The sequence below is a fragment of the Prunus avium genome, chromosome 8, assembly GCF_965620075.1.
Source record: "Prunus avium chromosome 8, drPruAviu1.hap1.1, whole genome shotgun sequence".
NCBI lineage: Eukaryota > Viridiplantae > Streptophyta > Magnoliopsida > Rosales > Rosaceae > Prunus > Prunus avium.
In genome coordinates, this window is record NC_142291.1 from 31,895,438 (window position 1) to 31,905,973 (window position 10,536).

At 35.8% G+C, this 10,536-nt stretch overlaps 2 protein-coding genes across 2 annotated transcripts; both read left to right on the top strand.

Annotated features, from left to right (window-relative positions):
* Window positions 1-273: 273 nt before the first annotated feature.
* Window positions 274-3,218, top strand: LOC110772633 (sorbitol dehydrogenase-like). The gene is made up of 7 exons (XM_088245017.1): window positions 274-485; window positions 622-689; window positions 893-1,129; window positions 2,108-2,398; window positions 2,483-2,612; window positions 2,653-2,713; window positions 2,841-3,218. Exons 1-7 carry the CDS (start codon window positions 347-349, stop codon window positions 3,031-3,033), a joined length of 1,119 nt encoding a protein of 372 aa, XP_088101143.1. The 5' UTR covers window positions 274-346; the 3' UTR covers window positions 3,034-3,218.
* A 1,476-nt stretch (window positions 3,219-4,694) lies between these two features.
* Window positions 4,695-7,719, top strand: LOC110764587 (sorbitol dehydrogenase-like). Its single transcript, XM_088245067.1, has 6 exons — window positions 4,695-4,919; window positions 5,057-5,124; window positions 5,332-5,568; window positions 6,567-6,857; window positions 6,941-7,128; window positions 7,274-7,719. The coding sequence occupies exons 1-6, from the start codon at window positions 4,781-4,783 to the stop codon at window positions 7,464-7,466; spliced, it is 1,116 nt and encodes a 371-aa protein (XP_088101193.1). The 5' UTR covers window positions 4,695-4,780; the 3' UTR covers window positions 7,467-7,719.
* The last annotated feature ends 2,817 nt before the right edge of the window (window positions 7,720-10,536 follow it).

Consider the following 10,536-nt stretch of genomic DNA (forward strand, 5'->3'; position numbering starts at 1 on the left):
ATTGTGGGGTTTAAATAGAAAATCTCTTTTATTTCTCATTTTTTCAGTTTGGAGTGTATTTAAGGGTAGTTTGGGAAGACACTGGGGTTTTCTTAGAAATTATGAAAATTTCAATTAAAAAATGGGGTGAACTTAGAACATGGGGTGAACTAAGAGAAGTGTGGGGTTTAAATAGAAAATCTCAATTTTTTTTCTAAAAAAATAAGGTGTGCAATTAAAGGATGTGACCCACACGTCATCATATAGATTTAAGGAAGTTGCAGGTCATACATCTCTCAACACAGGCTTCATAAAGACTGGCATAAATCCAAAGCACCAAAATAAAAAAACAAAACTCAGATAGAGAATGGGTAAGGGAGGAAAGCCTGATGGAGGTGATGGTTTTGAGGAAGCCAGCAGAGATGGTTGTGAACAAGAGAACATGGCTGCTTGGCTTCTTGGTATTAACACGCTCAAAATCCAACCTTTCAAGCTCCCTAATCTCGGTACCAATTTGTTCTTTTTCTGGATCACAGTTTTGTTTTACACTCAACTTCTTTCACTTTTCAGGTCAAATTATTATTTGTGATCCTTTTTGCCTAACTGACTTCCTGTGTTCCTTGTTTTCTTGATATTTCTTAGGACCCCGTGATGTTTTAGTTCGACTCAAGGCTGTTGGCATATGTGGCAGTGATGTTCACCACTTCAAGGTCCCCCCCCTCCTTCCCCCTTATTTTCCTTCTTGGGTCTTTATATTCATGATAGAGCAAAGTCGGACACACTGCTCTAATCAACTAACCTAACTCACGTTTTCACGGGAAATTCGATACTTGATGTTTAATAATTGTTAAACAATATATAAATTAATTGGTAAATGGCCTGTTTTGATTGTTGTTTTTTGTTACTATTTCAGAACATGAGATGTGCAGATTTTGTGGTGAAAGAGCCAATGGTAATTGGGCATGAGTGTGCTGGGATCGTAGAGGAAGTTGGGAGTGAGGTGAAGCATCTGGTGCCTGGTGACAGTGTGGCACTAGAGCCCGGCATCAATTGCAAGCGATGTGAGCTATGCAAACAAGGCCGATATAATCTATGCCCCAAGATGAAGTTTTTCGGGTCCCCTCCAACTCATGGTTGCCTGGCAAATCAGGTATGCACGTATTTGCAGCACATTATACGCCAGTTGTAACTAGCACAAGATGACACGTGGAGCGTTGTAAGCTTGGCACAAGTGGAACTTTGAAGGGCCGGCCCGAATATTATCGAATTGAACTTTTAGTATTGGATAAGGCTGACTAGAGCATGACTGGACTTTGAGTTTATTTTAATTGTGACTTCTTTGTGCAAGATTTGTGTCTTAGTCTAAATATGAATTGAGTGCTTGTTTGGCATTGCTTATTTGGGGTGATAAGTGATTTTAAAAAAAAATTTGGAAGCCCAGCCCGTTTGGTAAACTATGAGAAAATAATTATTATTAAAAATTGTTGTGAGAGAAAACTATAAGGGAAAATAGCTAATAAGGTGCTTTCATTTTTTGATTATGCGGGAATTAGTTTCGAAGAGGCGCTGGGTTTAATGATTATGCAGGAATAATTTTTTGATTATGTGGAAATCAATACCAACAACACTATGTGGAAATCAGTACCAACAACACTTTTCACCAAAAGTTTACCAAACACCAAACTGCTTTCTCTCACAGCTGATTTCTCTCACAGCAAATCTGACAGCGATTATTTTCACAGCACAACAATGCCAAACTGGCCCTGAATTGGACCGGTCCTGTGCATGTCGGTCTGTGAGTTGAAATAGTACAAATAACAACACTTGCTTTGAGATACTACAGTTTTTTCAATTGACTTTGAGTTATTTTAATTGTGACTCCTTTGAATATGGAGTCGAATTGACTTTATGTTGAGGAGATGCATTGATATGTTCAATTTATCCATCTCATGACTGGACTTTTGTGCAAGATTTGTGTCTTAGTCTAAAATGCATTTAGGTCGGTCTGTGAGTTGAAATAGTACAAACAACAACACTCACTTTGAGATACTATAGCTTTTTAGTGGGCAATTCAAATTCGAGGCAGGTGTTTGAGATACATGATGTTTTCTTACATTTTATTTTACAGGTTGTCCATCCTGGAGACCTGTGTTTTAAACTACCAAACAATGTGAGCTTGGAGGAAGGGGCAATGTGTGAGCCCTTAAGTGTTGGTGTTCATGCTTGTCGTCGGGCTAATGTCGGGCCAGAAACAAATGTTTTGGTCATGGGAGCAGGACCTATAGGACTTGTTACATTGTTGGCTGCTCGTGCTTTCGAAGCACCTAGAATAGTTGTGGCGGATGTGAATGACCACCGTTTATCCGTTGCAAAGGCTCTTGGTGCACATGAGATCGTCAAAGTTTCCACAAATATTGAGGTACATGCTGCTGTCACATGTTCGGGATTTGTAGGGTGACATCAACCCTTTTTTTTAAATTAGTTTATGTAAATTATTTTGAAGGAGGTTTCTGAAGAAGTTGCTAAAATAAAAGAAGCTATGGGAACTCCAGTGGATGTAAGCTCCGATTGTGCAGGGTTTAATAAAACCATGGCGACAGCTCTGAGTGCTACTGGTTCCGGTGGCAAAGTTTGTCTAGTAGGAATGGGCCAGAGAGAGCTGACTCTGCAAAGTTTGTCTAGTAGGAATGGGCCAGAGAGAGCTGACTCTCCCACTCACTTCAGCTGCTGCAAGGTATATTAATTCATTTGTTCAGTTTGTAAAACTATTTATATGTCACATCTCTAATAGAGGCGTGAGATATGACTCATTTGTGACACACATTATTTGTATTATTTATGATTTCATGATTTTAATACAGAGAGGTCGATGTGATTGGAATTTTCCGATACAAGAACACATGGCCCTTGTGCCTCGAATTGTTGAGAAGTAATAAGGTTGATGTGAAGCCCCTGATAACACATCGTTTTGGATTCTCTCAAAAGGAAATGGAAAAAGCATTTGAAACCAGTGCTGGTGGAGGCAATGCCATTAAGGTCATGTTTAATCTGTAAAATTGGCTCAAGGAAATGGAGCCAATCTTTGGTGAAATTTTCGTTGTGCTTTGTTTGCCCAATAATTGGGGTTTGTGGTTGGGTGTTGTACTTATAATTAGCCCATTTTAAACCCATCTAGTCGGGTACAAGTTTCTGTTGTAAAAAATCAACTATTGAAAGGAACAAGGAGATTGAACAAAAAAAAAAAAAAAAGAACATATTCTTATGTGATCCCAAAGCGCACAAATACAATCAAATCTTCACCAAGAAAACACCTAATATCATCATGAGGCTTATTGAAGGTAGAGAGACGCAACTAAAGGCAGGAACCCTAATTAGATTGTCTATATCCCACCCTATTGCAGTCAAGAAATAAATGGTGTGTAGAACAATTAATTATTATTTTTAGCCTATCACACGCAAATCACACTTGATCATATAAATAAAATGTTCCATTCAAATTCAACACATGTGCATAGATATATAGTCCCTTATGGGGCATTTTCTCAAAGGTGGCCTGAAAAGGAAAGAAAATATAGTCCCTTAATGTATTTAATACACACCAATGTCTCCTGAAGCCAATTTTGGTGGGGCTTTTGTCCCCTTGGGCTACCCCAAAGGAGCCTAAGAAGTTTGAGAAATACAAAGTCAAAGATAAAAAAGGGTCAGCACACATGTTGCCGAGTTATTTATATAAATATGATGCTTTACAGTTTAATTTCAGTTTTTTAATTAATAATGTTACGTTTATAGAGACTCTGGGTTCTTTATGTTCAGAATAAGTCACAGAGACTCTGGGTTCTCTGTGTAGTTTTCATCTCTCCTTTTGTGAGAGCTTTTCATCTCTCCTTTGTGAGAGTTTTATTTGTATTGTTATGGCTTGGTTTTTTCAAGCTTTATCTATGTTTGATTATTCTGAGTTTGCAATCTTAGTTGGGATGCCTATGCCAGAGTTTATTCGATCCTGCGTGATCGTTAGTGGAGGCGCACCAGATTGTCTTAATTTTGATGTTAGACCGCTCCGTTATTGTAATTGCCCTTTGTGGCTAGTTTGTTTTGGCCTTTTATGGCTAATGGCTTTTTTGACTGAATTATGAATGCAATCCTAGAATTTCTCAACAAAAAAAAAAAAGACTCTCTTTTTATGTCAAGATAGTGGAGACTTCTATTATATTTAATCTCAAACGCATTGAAAAACCTGAAGGAAAAAAAAAAACACACAAAAGTTTATGTTATGTTATGTGACAGAATATTGAGAGGCTTTTATGTTAGTTTATGTTATGTTTATCAAACATCATTCTAAATTGTGTATTTGATAAACATGAAAATTCCTGAAGCCAATGTGTTTGACTAATCTTGATGTGCTTGGAACAATCTAGCCAAAAGTGATGTAACGGATGGGGGTTGAATATGACATGGAATATGACATGGAATATGACATGGATATATAAAGTAAGGTGTTCTTAGTCTAAATTTATTTTCTAAAAAAATAAGGTGTGCTTAGTCCAAATTTTTTTTCTAAAAAAATAAGGCGTGCTTAGTCTAAATTTGTTTTTTCTGAAAAAATAAGGTGTGGTTAGTCTAAATTTTTTTTTCTAAAAAAATAAGGTGTGCAATTAAAAGATGTGACCCACACGTCATCATATAGATTTTAAGGAAGTTGCAGGCCATCACATTTCTCCACCTACATCTCTCAACACAGGCTTCATAAAGACTGGCATAAATCCAAAGCACCAAAAAAAAAAAAACAAAACTCAGATAGAGAATGGGTAAGGGAGGAAAGCCTGACGGAGATGATGGTTTTGAGGAAGCCAGCAGAGATGGTTGTGAACGAGAGAACATGGCTGCTTGGCTTCTTGGTGTTAACACCCTCAAAATCCAACCTTTCAAGCTCCCTAATCTCGGTACCAATTTGTTCTTTTTCTGGATCACAGTTTTTTTTTAACACTCAACTTCTTTCACTTTTCCGGTCAAATTATTATTTGTGATCCTTTTGCCCTAACTGACTTCCTGTGTTCCTTGTTTTCTTGGTATTTCTTAGGACCCCGTGATGTTTTAGTTCGACTCAAGGCTGTTGGCATATGTGGCAGTGATGTTCACCACTTCAAGGTCCCCCCCTCCTTCCCCCTTCTTTTCCTTCTTGGGTCTTTATATTCATGATAGAGCAAAGCCGGGCACACTGCTCTAATCAACTAACCTAACTCACGTCTTCACAGGAAATTCGATTCTTGATGTTTATTAATTGTTAAACAATATATACTATAAATTAATTGGTAAATGGCCTGTTTTGATTGTTGTTGTTTGTTACTATTTCAGAACATGAGATGTGCAGATTTTGTGGTGAAAGAGCCAATGGTAATTGGGCATGAGTGTGCTGGGATCGTAGAGGAAGTTGGGAGTGAGGTGAAGCATCTGGTGCCTGGTGACCGTGTGGCACTAGAGCCCGGCATCAATTGCAAGCGATGTGAGCTATGCAAACAAGGCCGATATAATCTATGCCCCGAGATGAAGTTTTTCGCGTCCCCTCCAACTCATGGTTGCCTGGCAAATCAGGTATGCACGTATTTGCAGCATATTATAGGCCAGTTGTAACTAGCACAAGATGACACGTGGAGCGTTGTAAGCTTGGCACAAGTGGAACCTTAAAGCCTGACTAGAGCATGACTGGACTTTGAGTTTATTTTAATTGTGACTTCTTTGAATATGGGTCATGTTGAGGAGGTGTGTTGATAGGTTCAATTTATTCATCTAATAATAGGGTTATTCGTTTTATTAGTCCCTGAATTTTAACCCAATTTGCATTTGAGTCCCTCAATTTCCAAAATTGTTCCTGTGATCCTTCAACTTTAGTTTCGTTAGGACAAATGGTCATGCAGTCAATTTTGTTAACTTTTTCTATTAAATGCAGGGGTAAAATTGTATTTTTATATTATTTTTAATTTCCAATTTCTGAATATTTCTTCCACCCAAAAAATAAAAATAAAAAATAAAAAATCTTATTCCTGTCCTCAGTCAAACTAAAAATTAAAAATTAGTTCTTATTCCTACAGACTTGAATTTTTTTAAAATAAAAATATTTTATTCATATTTTAATTAATTTAAATTTATAAAATTATAAAAATACCATTTTACCTCTGCATTTAACAGAAAAGTTAACAAAATTGACGGAAGTTGAAGGACCACAGAAACGATTTTGGAAATTGAAGAACTCAAATGCAAATCGGGTCTAAGTTTAGGGACTAATAAAACGAATAACCCTTCAATAATAATAGTGTAATTGATCGTATGATAATTAAAGACCCCATCACTATAACCCTCATTACAGTCTCTCTGCTGTTCTGGATTTTTGTGCAAGATTTGTGTCTAAAATGTATTTAGGCCTACCAAACATCGATTATAACTATTGTCCAATTGAATTGGACTGGTCATGTGAGTTGAAATAGTACAAATAACAACACTCACTTTGAGATACTATAGTTTTTTTAGTGGGCAATTCAAATTTGAGGCAGGTGTTTGAGATACATGATGTTTTCTTATATTTTATTTTACAGGTTGTCCATCCTGGAGACCTGTGTTTTAAACTACCAAACAATGTGAGCTTAGAGGAAGGGGCAATGTGTGAGCCCTTAAGTGTTGGTGTTCATGCTTGTCGTCGGGCTAATGTCGGTCCAGAAACAAATGTTTTGGTCATGGGAGCAGGACCTATAGGACTTGTTACATTGTTGGCTGCTCGTGCCTTCGAAGCACCTAGAATAGTCGTGGCGGATGTGAATGACCACCGTTTATCCGTTGCAAAGGCTCTTGGTGCACATGAGATCGTCAAAGTTTCCACAAATATTGAGGTACATGCTGCTGTCACATGTTCGGGATTTGTAGGGTGACATCAACCCTTTTTTCTAATGAGTTTATGTAAATTATTTTGAAGGAGGTTGCTGAAGAAGTTGCTAAAATAAAAGAAGCTATGGGAACTCGAGTGGATGTAAGCCTCGATTGTGCAGGGTTTAATAAAACCATGGCCACAGCTCTGAGTGCTACTGGTTCCGGTGGCAAAGTTTGCCTTGTAGGAATGGGCCAGAGAGAGCTGACTCTCCCACTCACTTCAGCCGCTGCCAGGTATAAATTGATTAATTCATTTGTTCTGTTCGTAAAACTATTTGCATTGTATTTGGTGTCACATCTCTAATAAAGGCATGAGGCATATGACTCACTTGTGACACGCATTATTCGTATTATTTAAGATTTCGTGATTTTAATACAGAGAGGTTGATGTGATTGGAATTTTCCGATACAAGAACACATGGCCCTTGTGCCTCGAATTGTTGGGAAGTGGTAAGGTTGATGTGAAGCCCCTGATAACACATCGTTTTGGATTCTCTCAAAAGGAAGTGGAAAAAGCATTTGAAACCAGTGCTGGTGGAGGCAATGCCATTAAGGTCATGTTTAATCTGTAAAATTGGCTCAAGGAAATGGAGCCAATCTTTGGTGAAATTTTTGTTGTGCTTTGTTTGCCCAATAATCGGGGTTTATGGTTGGGTGTTGTACTTATAATTAGCCCATTTTAAACCCACTTAGTTTGGTATTGCTGTGCTTTTAAAAAAAACTGCTTCTGCTGTGCTATGAAAATAAACAGCTGTAAAATAAAGTAGCTAAGTGTTTGGTAATATGTATTTGTAAAAGTGCTGTGAGTATGAAAAACAGTGTCAAAGTGTTTGGTAAACTTTTATATGGAAGTGCTGTAAAACAGTGTCAAAGTGTTTGGTAAACTTTTATACGGAAGTGCTGTAAGAGTGTATAATGACAAAAAATGGTAATAAAAGTTTAAAATAAAATAAAAATAAAAAAAGTATGATTTAAGTTAACTAATAAAAAAAAAAATTAAAAAAAACTCAAAAGCAGCTGACACCCTTCTTTTTTCCTTTTTCTCATTTTTATTTGTTTCTTCCTCTTCACTTCCTTTCTTTATTCTTCTTCCCTTCCCAGTGTTTTCTTTTCTTCCTTTTCCTCTTCCTTCCCAGGCCCCCCCACCTCTGGCCCTTTTTTTCTTCCTCTTCTCCTCCTTTCTCTTTTCTTCTTCCTTCCCAGACCTTGTTTTTTTTTAAATTTGGTATTTGGGTTTGGCGATGACGCTTGGGACGTCGATGCTACATGCCCGCCTCTCTCTCTTTGCTTTATGGATGTGAATAGTAGGATTATAATATTGGGTTTGTGTTTTGGTGGGGAAGGCAAGGAAGTTGGGGGTTTGGTTTTCTTTTGCTGAAGGAGATAATTGGTGGGTAATCTGGGTGTTGAATTTTATGTGGCTGTAGAGATGATAAACTGTGGAGCTAAGGTTGGGGTTTTTTTTAGTTGGAGGGAAAGAAGATATTCTGGGTCTGTAAAATAGGGAGGTGGGTTGGTGAGGTTTTGGGTTGAGATGGTAGCTTTGACGGATTGAGGAAGGGGAGCAAGTTGCAAAGAGAGGATGAGGTGAGCAATCCAGAAAATCAAAGAGGAACGACACTTGGGAGGTTCGAACTCGGGATTACAAGGATATAGCATGTAATTGTTTGAAACAAATAAGGGCAATATGGGCAATTTGAAAATTTCATTTAAACCTCCGCATGCTTCTCCTCGCAGCAGTTTTTAGAAGCAGGGTGTGAGCTGCTTCTACTTTTTGGCTGTGAATGACAACAGATTATAAAAAAAGCAGGTTGAATTGGTTTTACCAAACACTCAAATCTCCAAAACTTCTTTTCAAAGCTGCTTATTTTTTAAGTTAAGCAATACCAAACTGAGCCTTAGTCGGGTACAAGTTTCTGTTGTAAAAAATAATAATAATAAATAACTATTAAAAGGAACAAGTAGTAAATGTAAACATGTAAGAACTTAATAAATAAGTATCATTTTGTGATAATAATTGTAATAAAGATATAGAAAATAAATTAAATACTAAAATTTCACACTTTTTTAAATATATACAAAACAATGGTTGAATTATTTACTTACTTAAGTACCAAGCAAAACCTTATTTGTTTAGAATAGTCCTCTAATTATTTAAGTTAATACTTAATATTTAATGTAATTTATTTAAGATAAGTATGGACAAAAATATTGAGGAAAATAGCTAATTTTGAATAAAAACATGGAAATCTTGAATAATTTTTCATTAATTTTGTACTATTTCAACTCTACAAACTAGTAAAACTTAGTTGCATAATAAATTGTTTAGTAATCATTAAAAAATTTGGCAAGTTACAACTGAAAAGTTTGGTCACTATATAATATTAATATGTGAAAATTATGTGTATAATACTTGAATTTTGTGTGTATTATTGAAAATTTTGAAAAAAAATACGTGTATTAAACATGAAAGTGGTAAATTCTTTATACGGGTAATAACTCTGAAAAAAGTAAAAAATGAAAAGGGGACAATAGAGACTTGGGTAATGGCCTAATAGTAATGGATAATGCTCTAAACTACTCTAATCGATAAACGAAAATTGGGGAAAAATATTTAAAAGAAAAAAAGGATCCCAGTGTACATATATATATAGAGAGTATAGCAGATCGACTATACTATTTTTTATTTTTTATTTTTTTTAAAAAAAAGAAAAAAAAAATCAGAAAAACAGAGTACGTCAGGCTATACTATTTATACCCAAAAAAATAATAATTTAAAAACGAGTATAGCCGTGCAGCATAATACTGTTTTTTTTTTAAAGGGGAGGGTTAAGTACAGCCGCACGGCTATACTATTTTTTAAAATTTAAAAATCCGAGTATATCTATATTAAAAAAAACGGGTATAGCCGAACGGCTAAACTATTATATATATATATATATATATATATACATAAATTCTCTTATGCGGACGCCGTGTATTTTGTATTACCCCTCTCTGTTTTCCTGCCTGTTTACAATAGGATCCGCACTATAATAACGTGCGGATATCCGGATAAGAGAATAACTGTATATATTCCAATAAGGGTGTTAACAACCACATCAAAAAAATGACAATAAAAAAGGATCGCACATATTTAATATTGAAGCTATTATAAAGACGGCATTCCTTCATTCATCTGAAGTATATCGATGTGGTAAACAATGCATTCAATTTGCCAGAACACAGGAACCAACTCATGGCTTGTTCTTCTACCTCCTTACCTCAAATATTACTTGAGAGGCAGAGTTGGTTAAAAATTCACAGAGATGCTATTCATTCCACTATATAATATGTGAAAATTATGTGTATAATACGAGAATTTTGTGTGTCGTATTGAAAGTTTTGTAAAAACTACGTGTATTAAACATGAGAAACACTTGCATACGTGTATAATACATTATTAAACGTGAAAGTGTTAAAATCTTTATACATATAATAACTGTGAAAAAGTGAAAAACCAAAAAGGGACAATAGACACTCGAGTGATGGCCTAATAGTAACGGATAGGGCTCTTGGGCTATGGAGAAATTTAATTAAGACACCCAAACAATTTCACAAAAGACTTAATAAATAGAAATTAATTATTTTGTGAACTTTTTC